Here is a 21,622-nt window from a genome sequence, read left to right on the forward strand (position 1 = left end):
CTCCCACTGGCATAACCAGTGCATTATCCTGCACAGAGCCTCCTACCTGAAGGCAATCTGCAACATGTCATGCAAACACACGTAGCATTGTACTGTGCAGGGTTAGTATGGTAGTCAAGTTTTGAGAAATGTTATGCTTATTAAAAGGGGTCAGGCCACCAAATTTGAAATCAAATATATTTAAGAATAGAGTTTTGAGAACTAGCATCTCAAAGCCCTTTGCCTTATAAATGTTTGGCAAAGTTGTTCGTAGTTGGTTTGTTATTCTTTTTAATGGAGCTGCACAATACATCAATCACAGCGTCACAATTTGTGTCACAGTTATCAAAGCCTGCAATTATTTAGATAACAAAATGTTTTCTGCAAAGAACAAAATATCTCGTCTTTTTACAGAACAAATCAGTATTTTGTTGTACCTGTAATTTAGACATCTACGGACATGCTCTGAACTACGTGGGATTCTTTTTTGAGCTTCAGCTGATTTCAGTCTCCTCTCCAATGTAATGCACAATCCCACTTTTTAACACCAAATCCAATCAAAATCAGTACTTGTCAGAGAAATCGCACATTTTAAAAACATTTTTTAAAATCACACAGCTCTGATGTTATAATTGATTATTAAGAATGCAACTAAATATTTTTATCTTTGAATCCAGGTTTGGCGTCTGTTTTTTCACCTCATTTTCACTTGAAATTATACATCTTTGTAAACTATTAATTGGTTTGGCTTTTGATTGGCATTAGTATCTTTCTATATTTCTCATTTTACTTTTGGAAACCCCATCTTAGCCATGTTGTAAAATCTACTAAATGAGAACATTCAGAACAGTTTTTTGCTGCTGATTCCCTGAATCCTGGCTACTCTGAAACCTTCTTTTTCTAACCGTTTTAAACAGTAAATATGATGTAGTTTGCCAGACACAAATAGAGAAAAAACTGCTTTCCTCATTTGACCCAAGGGGAGCATTCAGTTGGGCCCATCACTCAAAGGTTTACTCTGCTACTTGGCTATCTTATTTTTGTTTTGACTAAAGACTTGTTCTGGCCATAAATTAGTTTACTAAAGTGGGGCGTGGTGCTGGCAAAAGCTCTCAAAATTACAACTGTGTACAAATAAGCACTAGTACAGCTCTTTGATATGTAAAAATGGGAGATGCTCAAATACATGGGGAAAAAACTGTGTACAGGGTATTTAAAGTCACTAATCACTTACAAAAAAAATGGCTAACTCACTCCGTGTCTTCTCCTTTCTACTGTTGAACGTACAAATCTTTAATAATCCCAATAAAATTATTATCTAAGGCACCATCAGTCGATTGACTAAACGCTAAAGGCCTGCAGTCCTACCTTCACTTGTTTTGTTCTGTGCCGAGTGAAGGGAATTTATTGGCAGGCTGTCAAGTTTTATGTCCTCTGTACAGTTGGAATGGTATGACACATATTTCATAATTGAGTTACAACACAGGTCAATCAAATATAAAATGACACTGCCTTCAAAAAATTTAACATTAAATTATGAGAACACAAGCAATCTTAATATAGCTGCTGCCTTCTCATTATACTACATTAACTTGACAAGCCTTTTGTGATTGTTGCTTTGAATGACAGATATGCCTATGTTGAATCCTACTAGTTAAAGCAGTGACAAACAGGGTGAGGTCAATCTAATAATGAGCTGTGGTGTGTGTTCAAAGGAAGTTAATCACAAAATGGTTGCATGGCTTTCGACTAAACCTTTGCCAATTCCAAAGTTACTCATTTTGTGCTGGTCCTATGACATTTCAATCTGTTAAATGGGTGACAGACAGGTGAGCACATGTCTAAGAGCTGAGGGTATTTTTCTTAATTGCTAAAAAGTGTAAAGTGGTGTAATTTAAGTGTGATTGACAGGAAGTCACCACATTGTCAAGTGCTGTCATGAGCATTGAGGTCAGAGGTGAGGAATAAAACCTTTTACATCATTGTCATGTTTTGGAGGTTTTTCACCTGGGGCTATGGGTCAGCTATGATGGTATTTGTTTTTTGTTCGATTAGCTGTGTATCCCTTTCCTCCATTTGAGTTGACATGTTCAAGTATTTGCTATCAGCTAAATTCAGTTAAAGACAATGAAAAATATGGACTTAATTTGTTGTAGGTATTGGCCTGTTTGACCCCAAAATTATAATTATCTGAGTGGCATTTATCCTTGAGGTGTTGGGTGGGGCTGTTCCTGGACAATAACCAGATACGTCCACGCTCGCATGCATTCCTAAGGGCATTTTGGAGACACTGTTCTGACTGAAATGTGGAACAGCATAAGGCCATAGCTGAATCCCCTTTCGCAAAATATTTTCACTATAGAAAGATGTATAATTTAAAGAGAAAATGAGGTGAAAAAACAGATGCCAAACCTGGATTCTAAGACAAAAATATTTAGTTACATTCTTAATAATCAATTGTGACATCAGAGCTGTGTGATTTCTGAAAAATAAAATAAAAATTAGTCACAATTTCTCTGACAAGTACTGATTTTGATTAGATTTGCTGTTAAAAAGTGGGGTTCTGTTCAGATAGAAACTAGCTACTCATTTAAGCAGGAGTTAATGATAAAAAGTCACATTCATTGGATAGAAATTAACCTTTCCTGAGTATTTTTTTTAGAATTATTAGAACAATTATGACCTTTATAATGACCATTATGGAGTGTACCTGAAAGACTGAGGGTTTACAGATATTTTAGTATGATGACACTAATCTGTATCAGTATTAGCTAAATATGACTCACTAAATCATCATATTCAGGTCCAACTCCTTGCAAACTATCATTAGTCAGCACAATACCCCGGTATCGATATAAAAAAGTCACATTCACAGGACAGAAATAAACCTTTCCCAAATAGCTTTAGAATGATCTTGAGGTGTATCAGAACAGATAAAAGACCACATTAGACTAGTATACGCCCATGGACCACTATAAAGCCTATCTGGACGACTGAGGGACTAGATATATCACTACATGTATAAATGAAAGTACTACGATTTAAAGTTGAAAATCACATTCTATTGACAAAATAAATAGTGTTGTTTTTTTCATTGTGGTATTGAGCATTGAGTAACAAGCCTATTCTTTAGAACTGAAATCGAGTTTGAAATTTTTGTATCATGATGACACTAATCTATATCGGTATTAGAACTGAATACGCTGATTTGGTGAGTCATATTCAGCCAACTCCTTGTAAACTGTCATTAGTCAGCAATATCCTGGGTTATGTATCATACCAGATAATAGCTATTTGAATTTGAATTGACCTGTATTTGACATTTGCCTTAAGACAACTTTTAAGTGAGTGAAAACTGTCAGAGATTGATGGTCTCGTAAAAAGGCCATCTATGCAGAAACACTGGTTTAAGCACATTTTAAGTCAACTCCAAGAATACCTCTCTATTGCTTATCTTGCTGTATCAATCATTGTAACAGGGGCTCAGATGAGGCATTGAGACACGCCTCCACATCTCTTACATTCACTCTTAGATATTTCCTACATTTCTTTCTTCTAGAAATCTTGTTAGACTTTGGTGTGTCTTAGACTTTGGTTCACTCCTTTAGCAAAAGTGAGGCAACTGTGAGGTGGTGATCTGCAGTTGGAGGGGTGTGGTGGAGATAAATCTGCCAGAGGCTCCGATATGGAAACTGGTTGTAAATCACTGCTGACAGAGAGCTACAGTAGTGGATGTTTAACCCTCTTTTCCTGCATTTGTAAATAAATTCCTCCACTTTTGTTACGGTCGCAAAGCTTGTGAAAGTTGCATTTACGAGGACCACCTTAGTTTCCATTGTAGTACCACCCATAAAGGTTTTACACATAGGGGCAGTCAAGAAAAGGGACATTCAGTTGCCTCCAGCAAGATGAGCTGTGCTGTACAAACAGTTAAAGTTAATTAACACACTCTCCTTCCTCTTTGTCTTGAAAATGTTAAATTCTCATTATGGCACATTTGAAAGTCCTTTTACTTTTACATCCATAGTCCTCATGTATTGCATTGTACCTTTATACTACTGTCGAATTTATAGTCATGAAATTGCATTCATATTGTAAATTAGCAGAAAACGTATTTATTCCCTGTATACTCCAAATACTCTAAATGTGTTTTGTATTGGTGAATAATCTCTAAAATTTCTCTAATTTCATCCCAGATTTGAAGAGCAGTAATTTCATTTCAGGGGTGGATCAACACTACCGCACAACCCACTAGGATTGTGCTAAAGATCGAAAGATTGATAGATTGTGATCTAAACTTTGGACGATCTTGATGATAAGGCAAACACATTTTAATCGACAGGTCTACAGCCAATCCTGTAGCAGTAACAGTGTATGGTACTGAAGAGGAGTCACTGCTCTCTTGTTTAGGTGAACACGTTGAGTCAGGACCACGGTGCATCTCTTTGTCTCCTCATGTGTCTTTTTTGGTTTTTACTTAAATCTGCACAATCTGACTAAAAATGCATTTGTTTTTGCCAGTAGCGGAAATGCACTATATATTATACAAATCCATTCCAAAACCTTTAAATGAGGATTCTCTGGAATTATTGGTCCTATTAACACAAAATATAAACTGTAGTGATCCTCACACCCTGCTTTGTAACTGAAGTCTATTTTCAATAAGATGAAGGAAGATCATATTGATTGAACTGTGATTTTTTTCCCTATATCACCCAGCCCTAGAACTGATGGTGTGTGTATTCCCAAATATTCAGTAATGAAGCCCCTTGTGGTTGTCAGTGATAAAGAGGTAAGCAGGTGATGGACTGTCAAGGCAGGGGGTTCATTTAAACTCATAACTTTAGTGTTGACCTCTTTTCTCTGCTCTTTTCTGCTCCATTACCTCTCAGCATGTTTCTGACACAGGTCTTGCTCTCTGTCCCAAACACTTATGTTTCTCCAGCCAATCTGCAGCCTTCTTCTGGGCTTTCTGGCCGTGCAGATTACGAGGGTCAAAGCCTGTCACTGAGCAGGCCTTGTTTACGCGTGTGTGGCCTGGCTCATGACGATGTAGCCTCTTTTGCACCTTGTAAGAAAACTGCAGAAAACTGGTCCCTATGTCTTATGGGTATTAAAATATCCATTTTATATTTATGTCAATGTGGAAAAAGTTAAGAAGTTCTGTTTTTTTTGTAGGTTTTTTTGTGTTTTTTTTTTTTTTTTTTACATACACTTGTAGAAGAATGTCAACAATGTCCTCGTTGGTAGGTGGGTACTCTAAAGGAACAAAAGTTCAACTGGGTCCTTATGTAACATATGTTACTGTTTAAGCTAAATGCTGATACAATCATTGTGACATTGTTATTTGACATGTGTACTATTTATATTGATTCTTGGTTAGTTTACATCCTCAAACATTACAAACAGAAGAAATACTGATTTATTCTGTGTGAAGAATAGATGTCTTTACCTGTGCTTGAGCTGCTGATTGTTGGCTTAGTGAACTTTTAACTGTCAAACACAAACATTGTATTAGTCAGCATAACATGAAGGAGATTTACGTACGTAACAAGAACAGTATGTTTAAGAGCACGGCTCCTGACAGTGTTATGTTTGAGCCCTGTCGGGCCTTTTGTCGAATGCCAAAAACTTTACGATTCAGACTTTGATTCAGATGGAAAGATATCTCAGCACAGGTGGTATTCACACATATTATTCAAATTTGCTAATCTTAGTAAGTAACAAGTCAAAATGATTTGACTAATTTTAGAACATGGTCAAAATACAAATCTCTAGTGGTACATAACAGCCCCTTAGATGAAGCACTCAGACCAAATGACATAGGCCTTGGAAAATAAAGATTATTCTAATATTTTGCATACTCATGTGCTTCTTGTATCTGATATAAAATTGCTTTTTATTGACAAAGTGTATGGTAAACTGCTGTTGCGATTGCTAAGCGGTACTGCACATCTGCCTCTGCCGTCTGTGCTCAGATTTGTCAGACAAAAAACATGTTTGTGACTATATTTTTATTTGTTTTGATGTGTGGTTTGATATATTGTTTTTGTGACACATTGAATTACTCATTTTCGGAACACCTGATCGTTTTCATGGAAGTCATTGGTATTAGTCAATCTCAGATTTTTGTTGTGTTTAATCATCGTCATCATCATCATGCCTTATCAGGTTTTTGGCAATAGTCTAAACATTGATCTTACGTCTGCTGCTTAGAAACACCGACACAAACCTTTGAGTTGCTGCATCAGGGCCTTTGAAATGCTTTTGTGTGCCAACAATTAAGCGGCTCATCGTTTAACAGAATAATATGGGAAGCGCTGGAGGCGAAACTTTCTCCAATGACAGACAGTCCTTCTTACCGGGAGTCACACCTCTTCCACACCCACTGTAAGTACAGCACTGTAACTCACAGCATGTTGATTTACTCATACACAAGGATGGTGCTTATAGTTAGGGCTGGGCAATATGGTGATAAAAATCGAATCATGATCTTATCCCTCTGACGATTCTATTCTTCTGAGAGTTCACACTTTGCTGTGATTGGTTAAACCCACCTCAGAGCATGATAGGGGCTGACCAATAGGAGGAGTGGATGTGGAAAAGTGTCTGTGAATGAGCATAGTGTTAAACATATCTATTTATGAGTATGACGCCATCAAGCCTGAGTGACAGGTCTGATCTGTAGAGGGGCAACCCAGTAAGAATGCATTGTTTTTCAAGGTATTTTTAAGACGTAATTGCCTGTTATTAAGTACATGCTAAATAGATTTGTTTAATGCCATGCTGTGGAACATTCCAGGTAAAGGAAGAACATCATACAAACAAGTAGGTAGATGTTTCCTCCACCAGAAAAGTTACATAGTTCACCTTTCAAATGACCTTAATGTGACCAAACAGATTAAAGGGGGAAAAAAAATTCTATTAAACAAATTAGATTTATATTTATTGTTGGCATCAGTTGAAAGTAATTTACTTTTCTCTTCTGTCTTGATCACAATGTTTTGATTTATCCGGTTAGTTCCGCATTTCAGTTCATTTTGACTGCAGTGGTCCCTTTGAAATGATTTTTGACGTAATCTATAACAATTACTTATTGTTTTTGTTGCTGTGTTAAGTAACTCCCTGTTCTCAATTTGAACACACAAAGCGACTGATTCTAGGATGCTGTTATTTACATAGGCACCCAGTAGCTATTGAGCAAGTACCGCATTGGGCCTGGCAGCGCATTTCAGCCTCCTGTTTGTTCACTCTCCAGCTTATGTTTGCCTAAAGGCCGTGACTAACAGTGCCGCCTTATACAAAACTTCCACAAAACTAACCACACGTAAACTTCTTTCCACCTCCCTTTGTCTCAAGCAGGGTCGGACTTGTCGAGAGTGGCGCAGGGTTTGCTCATGAACAGTTTGAGGGCATCAAGACACATTCCTAAAAATGAGAGCTTTGTGAAAAATGTGAACCTCAAATTGGACTAGTGTCCCCATTTGACTCCCCCATGAGCACTGGTGGTTTAAGAGCAAGTTCATTTCTGTTAAAACTACTCCCATTAACAGCTTCTCTGGCATGCAACCACTAAGAGTCCCATTCATTTTAGCTTTACCAAATTACAAGTTACACTGCGTTTATAAACAGTGAATAGTGAAATGGTTTGTTGGTCAGATGAATAGCTCCATTGTGATGTGTAGGTAAGTCAAATGTTAGCCGTACTTTTACTGCCTCAAGTCAACAATAATGAACTTTATTATTAGTAACAATAAATAAAAGACAGATTTATATTCAAACAAAGCCTAGGTGATCAGCAGCCTCTCACTTAGACTCACAGGGATTTTTGTGCCAGACCAGGTATGCCATTTATGACACTGAAACAAACAATTCATTATTTGGATGACAAGGAACAGGAGCGATAAACGTGGGAAAGGGCAATGTTAACCACCACTGAAACCACTGCGTTTAGGGCAGGGTGTTAAGGCAAAAAAAAGAAAGAAGTAATTTGCAGTCTTGAGTTTCGATCAAAATACTTTTTCTTTTTAATAAACAAAATAAATATTGCCGTCAGTATTGATTTCATTAACATGTAATCAATAATCACAATAACTCCAAAAATGAAAACATGACAATTTTTAAAGCAAAACCATTTCAATTCAGTATATACTTAAAATATTAAATCTAAATGTAACTAAAGTAAAAGAAAAATTCTAATCTGTCAACCAGGCAAGTCGTAGGAATGAAGACGTTTAGCTGCTCAACCAAGCCATTTCTTCAGTTCTTATAAAGTTCTTATAAAGTAAGAAAGTTGATGTGACAACGTATAATTTGATCAAACTGGTCACGTAAATGAAGAATCATATAATGTATCAGATAATGTGAATGAAAGAAGTGAATTCAATTTTATGCATGATGCCAATTGCGAATAATCGTAAAATCGTAACACATAATGTGGAATGGTAATGTCTTTAGTATTCATTTAATGGTGTCTGTGTCTTATCTGACAAGTTTTGTTGTTGTGTATTCTGAGATGCTTAAAAATACCATAATTTGATTCATTCTTCTCAAAATATCTTTCACATTATATAACCATAGCTCTTTGAACAGATTACTCATGAGTCAACCAGGAGTTTTTCTAAGTAAATCAGCAAAAGCTTCCTTGTTAGGCATGACATGAACTGACAGAGTGCAGAGCCAGAGCCATATTTTTCAATCCGTTGTGAATGATTGATGGTCATTTTACTCATCAAAGCGTCTCTTACATAACAGGAGCCATGACTTAAATAGGGCACTGTACAAAAAAACGTCTCTTTGCACAATTTTACCTTAGTTCAGCCATAGTTGGTTATACTGCTTTTAGAAACCCACAAATTGGGCTGACAAAACAAATTGATAACCACTTCCTAATCAATACTTGAACATTTGAAGTATCAATATTACAAAAATCTCATGAATGGGGTACTTTTCCTAAAGTTTTAATCTATATCAGAACTTCTTTAAAGCAGATCTATTATGTAAAATCAACTTTTTAGAGCTTTTAATCTTGTTATAGTTGTTTCCCCCCACCATTTATTCACCCAAAGTTACATTTTTGTAGTGATTCGTTTATGCATGTTTGAGCAGTCGTTAATCACTTATTTTCAAGATGCTATACACTGCCACCAGCGTACATAATCTACGACTATCCATCTGAGGTGCCAACTATTTGTTGTGATGACGTTTACGATGTCAGCTCCCAATGGGCACCAGTTTTCCAACACGGAAGTCTGCGGCCTTGTTTCTTTTATTAAGTTGTTTTAGATTAATATTATGATTTAAAATATGGAAATTATAACATAATGATCCATGGGTGTCAGACTGTAGCTATATAGCAGACAAAAGCACAGTAGGTTTTCTTGAAGGCCACATTGTAATTTAAAAAACTATTATTTTGCGTAAAAATTTTATTCTGTTTACCAATTTTGATATCATGATAAGTAAAAACTGGATGAGTGTGTCCGGCCTTTTCCTTAATTTTATTGTGGCGACAAACATCCCACAAACTAAATAACTAAAACTAAATTAAAAGTCTATTTATAATATATCACTCAAACTCAATGTTCCCATGTTTAAATTAAGAGACCTAAACTGTTACAAAAGCCACTGTCCCACTGTTTGGTAGACGAGCCCCTAACAACATTAGTCTGACCGTAAGTGTCGAGCCGAATCCCAGATAAGACTAAGCCCTTGATCCTTTGATAAATGCTGAACCGAATGCAGACACTCGTTAACAGCGAGGTGCCGGCCTTCTCCCATTAAGCCTGGTTGTTAGCTCTAGGCACCGTTAGTACATGCCAATGGGTCTTAATCCACATAAGCTCAACAGGTAGCCCACATCCCTCTAAACACTGGACCAGGGGAATGAGGAAAACCCAAGAAATATGATGCTAAAGATCTGGTTTTGGTTGTGAAGGCAGTTATAGAGGCTTAAACTTGGTCCCCCACTACGTTTGCATATGGGGTTTGATGGGCACATTCTGCTTGAGGTTGTCTTGGTTTTATGTCTGTAGAGGCCAGGGGCAATTAGAGTAGCAGCTAGATATAATGACAAAATAAAACGCACAACATCCCTGGTGTGAAAGTATTATGTTTCAGAAGTTTCAACTCTGTTTGGTGGCCAATGTAATTCACAGACTTGAAAAGGCTTCATTGAAATTTTGCTACATACAAGAATCATAACCATTTTAGAAGTAGGATATTCAGAAAATCTTGCAAAAAGACATTTTCACACCGACACAAAGCCAGATCCAGAGTAATCCACACAATGAAACACTTGAGTAGTTGGTATCTAATAATTTCCAGTGATGGGAAGAATACGTATAATGTATTCTGATGCATGGTACAATCAGAGTATTGTATTCTGAATACTTGGAAAACTTTTACATTTGAGTTGCATTTAAATTATCGTGTAAAGAGGCAACATAGGATTAAAGACAGCTTTATTAGTTTCACCCTTTGCTATGCATTTCCTGTCACTGAAAATGGAAGGACAAATCACACTCGTACACACCAATAGCTGTGTTTTCTTTTTTTCTCACTAATACTGTACAGTGAAACTGAAATTGTGTGATGAAATTAATTTTCATTTGGTGGTATTCAGGATACAGTTACTCTAAATTAGTATTCTGAATTTGTGTTCTTGGTACATGTTTCCAGTTATTTCCCAACACTGATAATTTCACCATCTACTGTCCCTGTTAACATAAAAATATTGTCTTGATATTCAAATTCCAAACTTAACTTTTGGTGGTAAGGAAAAGTTTTCGACCAATTTTTATATCCTAATGATAATAGACAATAGAGTATGTATTTTAACCCAAAATAATGGTGGTTTCTGGAAGATTTCCATGTGGTCTGACACCGATCAAGACCTTATGTAACTGTTCAGGAAAGATACCAATTTTGTTCTGCCTTTTTTGTATGGATACTTGAAAATGAGTATCTAGTTTCGATGCTAGTTTTTCCATCATTTAGTGTCTGAGTGTTTTTGTTTTGACAACTTGTACTACCTATAAATGTAAGTGATTCCTACAAATAAAAGCTGCAAATGCTAAATATTGACCCCATAATTATATTTATCTTTTTACAGACACTTAGTCTGACAGTTACATTAGCCAAGTATCTTACCACAATTAAGTAAAAGTTTTAGTTGAGGTTTAAAAAAAAAAAAAAAAAAGCCCTGCCACCCCTTCCCCCAACCCCCCCTCTTAACATATTTAAAGTAATGATGGGGACAGATCCCATCACTTTTCCTGGAAGATTAGATGGCATTTGTCCATGTACTCCTCGGGGCATTGATTTCTTATGATCCCTGTTGTCCGGTTCATCTGCTAATGTTGGTTTACATATGCGAGGACATAAGGGGAGCTGTTTATCCACTGTCTGAACGTTGCATAACGGCTCGCGGGTGTGAGTGGGACAGTTCCGTCTGTTTACGAGGAAGCTTGGTGGCAGCTGATAGACTTGCTTGTGATTCTTATTTGGCTCTTGGAAAATATATCTTACTCTTAGTGTTGTGACAATACTAAAATTTCAAACTTGATTTCAATACTAAGGAATAGACTCAATACTGATTCCGATACCATGGTGATAATAAAAAACACTATTTATTTAGACAGTAGAATGTCATTTTCAACATTAAATAATAGCACTTTCTTTTATATTACAATGTGGCCTTATATGTATGTAATTTTATGCTAGTTCTGATACAGCTCAAGATAATTCTAAAGCTATTCAGGAAAGGTTAACTTCCGTCCCGTGAATGTGACTTTTGGTATTGATACTTGTTCAAATGAGTATCTAGCTTCGATATTATTTTACCATTGATAAATATCTGATTTTTAGATACTTTTGACAGCCCTGCTTCCTCTACCAGGTATTCAAAACATGACTCAAAGCTTCATTTTGAGTATTGTTTTGTCTCCATTGTGGAATCTTTTAAACTGCCGCTTTTGTGGGGTCTTGAAAATCCACAGCATTCACAAACGCAGACATTAACACACTTGTGCGTCCTGTCATTCTTGTCATTGTTTTGAAGTGCGTCTTTTAGCTCAATTGTACAAACAAATAGAGCTGAAGCCGTTTGTCAGGTTTTTTTTCCCAGTTATTCTAAATATTCCTCCGTGACATGGGAAGGTTAAAAATAGTTTGTAATTCCAATTTTGGTATGTAAATGGACATTACATAGTTTTACACGTTTTGTAGTTTTAAATCATTATCCCGTTTGCCTAACATTTCTAGAATATTCTGAGCAAGTCACAACGTGAAATTGATGCTTATCGGGCTAAAGATTAACTTTAAGCCATTATTAAATTCAAATTAATGGCAACAGGATGGGTCTTGAAATAATATGAAAATCAATTTATCACTTTGACAGTTAAGGATTTGGTGGTATTTCATAATGCGCCATTTCCAATACCTGATTTTCAGTATTAATTGGATTACAAACACAAAAGTAAACAGAATTATTTTTCATTTTTAAATGTCATGAAAAGAGATGCTGTGTTTCAAAGCTATTAGGGTTGTCAAAAGTATCATATTGGATATTACAAAAAATTGTATTGAAACGAAATACTCATTTGAGCAATTATTGATAATAAAAAGTCCCATTCACAGGACAGAAATGAACGTTTCCTGAATAGCTTTAGAATGATCTTATTAGAGCAAGTATAAGACCACATAGACTAATATACACCCATGGAACCTACCTGGACGACTGAGGGATTACACAGATATAAGCCACATGGGAGTATAAAATAAAGTACTACAATTTAATGTTGAGAATGACATTCTATTGTGTAAATTAAGAGTTTTTGGTTTTTTTAATATTATATTTTATTATTGTGGTTTTGGAATCAGTATTGAGCATTGAGTCTATTCCTCAGTATCAAAATTGAGTTTGAAATTTTAGTGTCGTGACAACACTAGTCACAATGTTTTTCTTAGTTCCTTACTTTACCAGAACTGAAGAAGCTACTTGGATGAGTGGTGAAACTCTAGAAAATAAAAAAAAGACTTTTGTCCAGTTTACATACAATTCAAACTTCTTTTTCCGACTGAGGGCATACACTGGCATCTTATTTTATAGTGTTGATGGAAACCTGGAAATGACTTGTACTATGATCTAAACGGTTCTACTGGATTGGCATTAATAAAACAGTGGCTCATTGGTTGTGTTTAGAAAAACCTCTTGCTTAAATACTGCTGTCTTTGTTTTCTAAGGGGAGGATGATGAGAGTTTTAGGGGCGGTTCTCTTGGACCCAGGGGCATTGACATGTTGCAACCCATTCACTAAAATAAATAAAGTTGCAGTTTTCAGTTGTCACTCAGCAGAAGATTTACTTTTCTATGGATTTGTGGTCAAGATGATTTTATTTAACATTTGCCATCAATGAAAATAAACTTGTTGACAATTGTGATTATATAATGAGTATTATAATTACACAGAATGGATAACATCTTCATAAAAAGGTCTGTCTTGCAGTCTCGTCTAACAATACGCCCTTTGTCAAACTTGCGGGAAGAGATGACTTCAACTGTTTTGGCCTCAAGTTTTTCCCCTTTTGCTTTTCGCCTCAGTTTTAGGCCTGAGCCACTTGGACACTATAGTGACCCCATCTGGTGTAGAAATGTAACAGCATAATCATAAAGTACCCAGACTAGCTTTGCACATTTGCAAAAGCACAACAGTGAGTCGTCACTGCATCACTGCTGGTGTTATAGCCCCCTCTGGACTATTGTTTGGAAATGCACTCATGGGGAGGTGGGGTTATCGATGAACAACCAGAGCCTCATTTATTCAGCTGCCTCCCCTGCCGTCCCTGTTTGTGTGCTTAGAGGCCAGAGAGAGTGTGCCAGGGCATCTGGGGCTGAATGGAAAAAAACTCTGGCTTTCTGATGCTGTATGTGGTCATGTGATGTGCTCCGAGATGCCGGGGACCACGCTTCTCTGCTGCACGTGTCCCCATAGGGTCTTTATTAAATCAGTCATATAAATATTTGTATTTAAGTCCATCAGCTGACACTACTTTCCTCAAAGACCTACAGTACATGCCTTATACTGGATTTACAGATGATTGTATCTTGACTCCGGTTTGCTCTGAACTCTACAGCCTTGTGGTTGGAGAGTTGTTTTCCTAAACAGATGTCACAGCGTGATGGTGGCTACAACACAGATGTGCCTATCCCGATTAAAAGGTGGTGGCCCCAGGGCCTGAGGGGTCCGAGGCAGGAATGTGCCGCACAGTGGGCCTGCAGACTTTGTACACTGTGGAAGTGAGCAGTAAAGGGCCGAGCTAAGGTTAACACAGCGGGTGTCTCTTATGTAAACCACCACATGTCTCTTTTTGAATAAAATGTACAGCTGGATTGTTTGATTTGTACTCTGTGACAACAAGTCACAACAACACGGCTGTCTCTATCAGCTTCAGACAGATCTAAAGATTGTCATCCATGATTGGTTTGATCTGTTGGTGGTAATCAAGCAGAGCTTCCATGTTGATCTACTGTGTTCCTATTGTCGTAAATGTAAGTATGTGGAATGTGTTTTCTCACGTTATCAGCTTGAGGATCACCCATAAGTCCACTGCTTTTGAGGAATGCATTTTCCTTTGGTACTTCAGGCCTGATGGGTGAATAGGCTGTTTCTATCACTTCTGAATGTGTTTAAACAGTTTCAGTGCACACTATGCAAATCTGAAATATGTTTAGGCTCTACTGTGTCTCACATGTTTGCCCCAGGGAAGACGAAGACTTGAATGTCATTACTTCTGCAGCATGTGGATACACCACTCTGTTCTGCATGATACTTCCTTGATTAGCACAGTTACTGTGATTAGTTAAAAAATATATAGATTTTCTTTTGGCTGTCATTTATCTATGATGAGATTAAATGTTAGCTGCCAATACATTGTGTTGCAAAGGAGATGGTTGACTATGTTGCAAGATATTTATAGACTTGCGTAAAAATACGATAACTTGATAATGATGATGAGACGTATGGAAACCGCAGACAGTATCGATCAATCACGACTGCTTGTTATTTGTTTGTTCTGAAAGCAACTTCCCATATTTATTAAAACCACCTATACTTGGCAGACTAATAACATCTGGAATTGGTAACTTGAACAGAACAAGTCTTTACAGGCGAGACTTGGGTTGAAAGCGGAGGCAGCGTGTCGGTCCCTCCCCCTTTGCCCCATGTGACGGGCCGAGAGTATAAGACACTCAGGGCATTCACTCAGGAGCACAGCACAACGCATGTTTCACTCACAGGATTTACCGCTTTATCTGAACCAAACTCTTGACATTTGAAAATGCGCTGCAAAATGAGCTACAGCCTGCCCTGCTCTCCGGGAACCTCTCCGACTTACTCCGGACGGTTGATGTCCTACAGAGCGAGATGCGCCAGGTAAAGGGTCCATCTGTTGTCCTCTGTGCCATGTGCACGATTGTTGACATTTTTAGCAGGGGGCTTTTAGGTTATATAATGCATTTGTGTGCTATTTTTATGATCAGATATGCGATTTTAATTTGTTTTTGATCTAGTAGAATCACTTCATTGTTGTGAGCAAACTTTTGCACAGAGCCAAACGGTGCCCCCTCCACATTGCCCATTTGCTTTTTAGTGCGAGTTCATTAGTTGCGCTGGTATGCTGTTACTGTATTCTTGCAGGCTGTGACGGTCAATCAGAAGTGTTTTCTCTTCAAGGTTGGTGCCATTTGTTGCTGTGGCAGGCTGCAGACGCGCGTCTCTCCATGCCTTGGGGGTCGTGCGCCTACGTGCGTCCAAACACGTATTTACATAGGACCAATAGCAGAGTTGGAAGTAGAAAAACGAGTCCATTATACACTCATAGCCTACAGACCCATATTATTACATGTTGTTACAAGTTATAGCCTATCACGTATGGTAAATGTTATGTTTTCGTCACTTTTACGCACTATTATCAACATAACGCATGAAAAAGTTTGATTTTAAAAATATGTATATCTATTTTCACAATTTTGTGGAACATACAAATGCACTTTTTAATTTTTGTTGCATCCACGCGCTGTAGCATAGCCACGAAACGATCTGACTTTAATACAGTCTTAATTAAGCCTCGCACATTGTGTTCCCTTTTGGCTGCGAGCCCTCCCTCCAGCGCGTGCGTCCCATTTTTGTACATCCTCATTGGGCGGTGGACTGCTCCAGGGTCCGTGTTGTGGATATTTACATGGGAGCTTAGAGACGATCATTCTCCAGTCCAAATGTAAAGTTTGTGCCATTATTTTTCTGTGCTATAGTAAGGTAATCTTTGCTTCTTGGAGGGTGTGGTGTGTGGAGAATAGAGGCTTAAACGTGTTTCTTTGATGGATATCTTTGCTCTAGTTTCACCGAAGCGTGTTTTATCTCAGCAGAGGACAACAATAACATTAGGGTGATATTGTAAAATGAGCTCTTTTGGCTACAGCATCAGTTGTTATGGGCTATTGACATCAACTAGTTTCTGGTCCAGTGACTGTTGATCCTCTGCCAGGTTGTGTGCATTGAATGTTTGTCCATGTTTATAGAAAATGTGAAAGGTTATATAAACTAGGAAGATAATCTAGGAACACATTGTTTAACTCCTGCTGATGAGCAAGATGTTGAGTATTTGTACAACTAGCATTGGCCTTCACCAAATGATAAATCCTGAAATCACAATGTACAACATAACTATAATCTGTAATCTGACCACAGCATACATGGGCAGTGTTGTAACTGTACTGGTGTTCTCAGCATCCACAAATATACAGTGTTTCAGACGACAAATGTATGAGGCCATTTCCTTTAGGGGATGTTTGTCATTCTTTTGGCTGGTGCTGAATGAGAGATGATATCAGCGCTGAGCTCAGATAACAGATGTGCATCATGTGGTAACTTTCCTCTTCTCTCTGCAGTGCATCCGGTGCCAGTGTCGTTGCCATTGATAACAAGATTGAGCAAGCTATGGTAAGTTTACAGATGATAAAAACATGACGACACCCATGGTCACATTCTTTGCAAGTCTGAATAATGTCTTGGGTCATAAGTGGTTTTCCTCTTGCAACAACCAAGTGACATTTACTGTGACATAAACCTGTTTTAACCACATAGAGGTCAGAGGTGGCATGTACAAATAATTTCTAGAAGGCTGCTCAGTGTCTTAAATAAAATCTATTAAATATTTGTATTGATGGCCAAATTGGCTTAACTGAGGAGACACTTTCTCAAGAAATTAAGAATTGAATTTTGGGGTTATTTTGAGTTTGTTCAATTGAAATAACTAAATTTTGACTTCTTGTTCTCTCAGGACCTGGTAAAGAACCACCTGATGTACGCCGTCCGTGAAGAAGTGGAGGTTCTGAAGGAGCAGATCAAGGAGTTGTACGAGAGGAACTCTGTATTGGAGCGTGAGAACGCAGTGCTCAAATCTCTGGCCAACTCTGAGCAGTTGAACAAACTGTCCAGTCAGCTGAGTCAAGTCAACAGTGTTGCTCTGCAACAGCTACATCCACACGCAATTTCCACAAATAACAGCAACGCTCTAGTTGGCCACTGTGAGGTGGTCAAGAGCACACCCCACCAGCCCAACATCACCTCGGCATGACCTCCATTTTTACCTTGATGCTCAGAAGAAGCAGGAGGTCTATGTGACTGTGTGTCATCTGTTTCCTTAGCTCTAATAATGCAGAAGGCTTGGCTCTGTGCTTAAGCTGCTCCATTTATTCTCACTTGACTGTATGTGCCTTTTCTTGGCCTTGTCAAACACCTTTTCCACCGTGTGAGAAGTTGTGTTCCGGCCTGTGATTGGCTGATGCAAGGAGCAGTAAGAGCCAGAGTGCACCCTACATGCTGGTGATGGGGGCCAAGAGGCACACCATGAGCTGCTTATATTGGGGGCTGGTGTGGTGAGTCCCATTCGGGGGGGGGACATCAGTGCTCCTCAGTGTCTCCAGGACTGCGGGGAGGGACAAAGGCAGGGTTGATTATAACCCCCCAAAAAAGGACTAGGAGGTCCTGGGGTCCTTCAGCTTGGCCAGAGCGACCTGCGAGCCTTGGCTTATTTAATGCTGCAAACAGAAAAAGCTTGTGTTGTCTTTCGCAGAGCCACAAACTTAACATCAATTATTCTTTGTTTCATTTTTTAGTATTCGCGTTTATTTATTTTCAGGGCTGCTATTTTGTAAATGAACAATGTCTTTGAAAAAACAACAAAACTTTGTTTTCTTTTTTTTCTTTTTTTTTCTTTTTTTAAAGTCTGTAAGGTATTATAACTAGTGAACAGTTTAGAAGTTTTTCTTCTCAATGTATTGTGCAAACACTAAAGCCAGACTTACATTAGCTGGAATCCAGGTTGAATGTATATTTTGTTAAGTGTAAAGTATTAAGAGAATGGTATGTATAGCCTGTTTAAGAAATGAAATATGTGATGGGATAACAATAGGTGTTAATTTACTTTTTTAGCCTTTTTTTTTTGTCAGAAATCACGGGATCTGGCTGGGGGATGAAAAGCTGTGAAATTTGTTCCATCCTACTTTGTAACCAAAGACGCAAGCTGTGTAACTTTTTAATGCACAATCTTTTTCTATTTTCTACTTTCCCTTCTTTTGTTGCTGTTCTGATCTGTAATTAAACCACTCTCTTACCTCATGTTTTTATCTGGCACTCATTATATTTGTGCCACTGTCAGTCAGAAGGATTGTGAGAAGTTATTGAAAGGGAACAAAGCATGTAAGTTGATGGAAAGGACTTTCAACTACAAAAGGAGACATCATTTTGTGTTGAACGTCATACACTATAAAAAGTTGTCACATAGATTTTAATGTATTTAAAAGCTACAAACTAATGAATTAATTGGCGACCCCACTGCATACAGGAAGTAGTTTAGTGTTTTGACATTATGAGATGCCCTATCTACTTGTGCCTCATGTGCTGCTGCCTTCTCGTTGACAGGCGCAGCAGTTTTCTGAGGATGCAACTAAACCAAAAATGCTTTGTAACAATGTACAATTAGTCACCTTTTTACTGAATCTCTCCTTCTTTCTACAAATGGGTCTGTCTGTCCCTCTTCAAACATTTTTCTGTTTTCTTTCATTTGAAGGAGATGCTGTGTACTATTGAACACTGAGCCTTGGAGTAAAAATCTTAATGCCCTTGTAATGTGCTGTTCAAACTATTTTAGTTTTCAGTCAAAAATAAATTACGGTTTTATTAAGACAGAAGTTGGCTCATTTGCATTTTTGTATTTCTTAAGTGAATATCTAACTGCAAAACAAAATTAATCCCGTTTCAAAATAGAAAGGTTTGTAAACTGGGTTGCCACATCCGTGGACCATTATAAACTACCACAGTATTGTAATGTTATGGAGCCCAAAAGTGCTCGCCCATCCCGTGGTTCTGGAATTAAATTTCCCATTCATATTTCTCATAGACTTTCTGGGAAAAAAAAAAGTTCCAAAGCTTGCGCAGGGATAATCAGCTACGTGGTAACTAATGACCACAAGACCTATCATTTTATTTAATAATCTGTTTCTGAATGTTTATAAACCGCAAAGTTATTAAAACAATCTTGCATTTTGGACTTAAAACATCCACGTTATGAATATTAGTGACACTATTAAGAGATCAAAGGCACTGTTGAGCTCCATTGTCATGACGACTTTAGTGCTCAATTTAATTGAAGGCTTAAATTATTAATATTAACTAGCTAATAAGCATTGAGAAAAAGGAAATTTGCTTGAAACGTCAGCAACAATGTTCATCAATGGTCGCTTTGGCAGTTTTCATTTCAGGCATAGCTTTAACTTCAGTATTTTTCATGCCTAAATAATCATGTGGGGTACATATTTCAGTGTACTTTCAAGTCATGCAAGATGTCGGATCTTAGGAGGTTAAAGTCCCAAACCTTCAAACTAAACACAGTTGTAGTCAAATTACTGAGACTGGTTTTGTCAGGACTTGTTGGTAAGAGTTGCGGCTGCAATAGTGTGAAAATTATAGACATGGATGGATGGACTAAAATCACATTAAGACTTGATTCCATGTTTACAGGCGCTGGCATGTGAAGTCAATTTCCCTGTAGCTGTTACAAAGTTAAATCTAATTGGATCAACTATGAAGTTAGTTCCAGAGATCAGTAATAACATAAAGGCCATCCAGTGCCTGAACTTGGCTGACTTTTGGATGGCCCCAGTTTCAAATGAACAAACTTTTCTTCAATGGTAGTTCAGATTAAGTGATTGGCCATGGTGGAACGTAACAAAGTAGTAAAGTACTGTACTTATGTAAAACCAAAAATAGGCATCTGTATTTAAGTAAATTTAAAAGTGGTTACTTTTTACTTTTACTTAACTGCATTTGAGAGCAGGTATCTGTACTTTCTATTCCACTAGGCTACATTTTTGAAGAGGACTGAGTAATTTTTTTTATTTTTGCTTGAGACCTGCTAAAAAGGCTGAGGGTTTATTTTTTTCAAGGTCATAATTTGAACAACCAAAAATATACAAATAAAAACAGCTAGGAAAAAATATGAATTCAGTTGCTTCTATTTAACAAAATTCAGCACAATCTTTATTAAAATCACTACATTTGAAGCTTTATTAGATCTGAAACTGCGCAAAATACTTTTTTATTCTTTAAGTACATTTTAAATGTGTACTTTAATACTTTTTACTTTACTGATTTTCCCATGTGATATTTTTACTTGAGCATTTTATTTGCTTGGTTATCTGTACTCCTACTTAAGTATTAAAATTGAGTACTTCTTCTAGCATTGGTGATTGGTTTTCGAGGTAGAGCAGTGATGTAGTAAATAATAGGATTATAAATCAGAAAGTGTGTGTTGTAACCTATTTTTTTAACTTAACCTACTAAATGAGTCACTTGGTCAGCTAAAGTTGTTATTTGTTTAAAATTTTCTTTAACAATGAAACAAGAAAATATGAAAGAACAAAATGCTAAAAGTGGATCACTGTTGCATTTAAGAACTGGATAGACCAGGCAGGCACAATACGTCAGCCTGACAGACCTTTCCATTTACTTTCCAGTGTTCTTGTTGGTTCCTGTTGCTACTCTGACTCACCGTAACCACGTAGAGCACGTAGAGCAGGGTGTGTTTTTATGTCATTGTAAAAATTTCAAATGAATGCATCTTTACTTAGAAGCCTAGTTGTTTTATTTTGTTTTGTTTTTTGACAGACTGCCAACTCATTATCCTCTCAAAACTGACACAACTGTTAATGTTTGCCTAAGAAAAATTACCTATGTTTAAAATCCAAGGCAAAGTTCAATACAGGTCGATGAAGAGGACACATGAATATTAAACTTGAGGATAATCTCGTGCAGGGTTTCCCAACATTTTACATTTACCTTTTAAACTGTGGCCTCACAAATGCACCTTATGATCAAAATACCTATTACTTATGTTCATTTATTTCAGATAAATAACAATTTTATGGTATCTTTTGTTCTACTGCCCTGTTGTATAACTTAATGACACAGAGCTAAGACTAAGGCAGAGCTGTCCTAACTACGGCCCAGGGGCTAAATGCGGCCCTCGGACCAATTTTTGTTGGCCCTCATGCTTCCTCCTAAACTGGCCCAATTGATCAGGA

At 37.4% G+C, this 21,622-nt stretch overlaps 1 protein-coding gene across 1 annotated transcript in view; it reads left to right on the forward strand.

The window, feature by feature from the left end:
• The window catches only part of tsc22d2 (TSC22 domain family 2), a 31,463-nt gene extending 12,232 nt beyond the window's left edge, over positions 1-19,231 (forward strand). The window contains exons 2-3 of the mRNA XM_033992119.2: positions 16,928-16,979; positions 17,320-19,231. Coding sequence (XP_033848010.1) covers positions 16,928-16,979; positions 17,320-17,616 — 349 coding nt within the window. The 3' untranslated portion in view covers positions 17,617-19,231. The remainder of the gene's footprint in view (positions 1-16,927; positions 16,980-17,319) is intronic.
• The last annotated feature ends 2,391 nt before the right edge of the window (positions 19,232-21,622 follow it).

This window comes from Periophthalmus magnuspinnatus, chromosome 4 (assembly GCF_009829125.3).
Source record: "Periophthalmus magnuspinnatus isolate fPerMag1 chromosome 4, fPerMag1.2.pri, whole genome shotgun sequence".
In the NCBI taxonomy this organism is placed as follows: domain Eukaryota; kingdom Metazoa; phylum Chordata; class Actinopteri; order Gobiiformes; family Gobiidae; genus Periophthalmus; species Periophthalmus magnuspinnatus.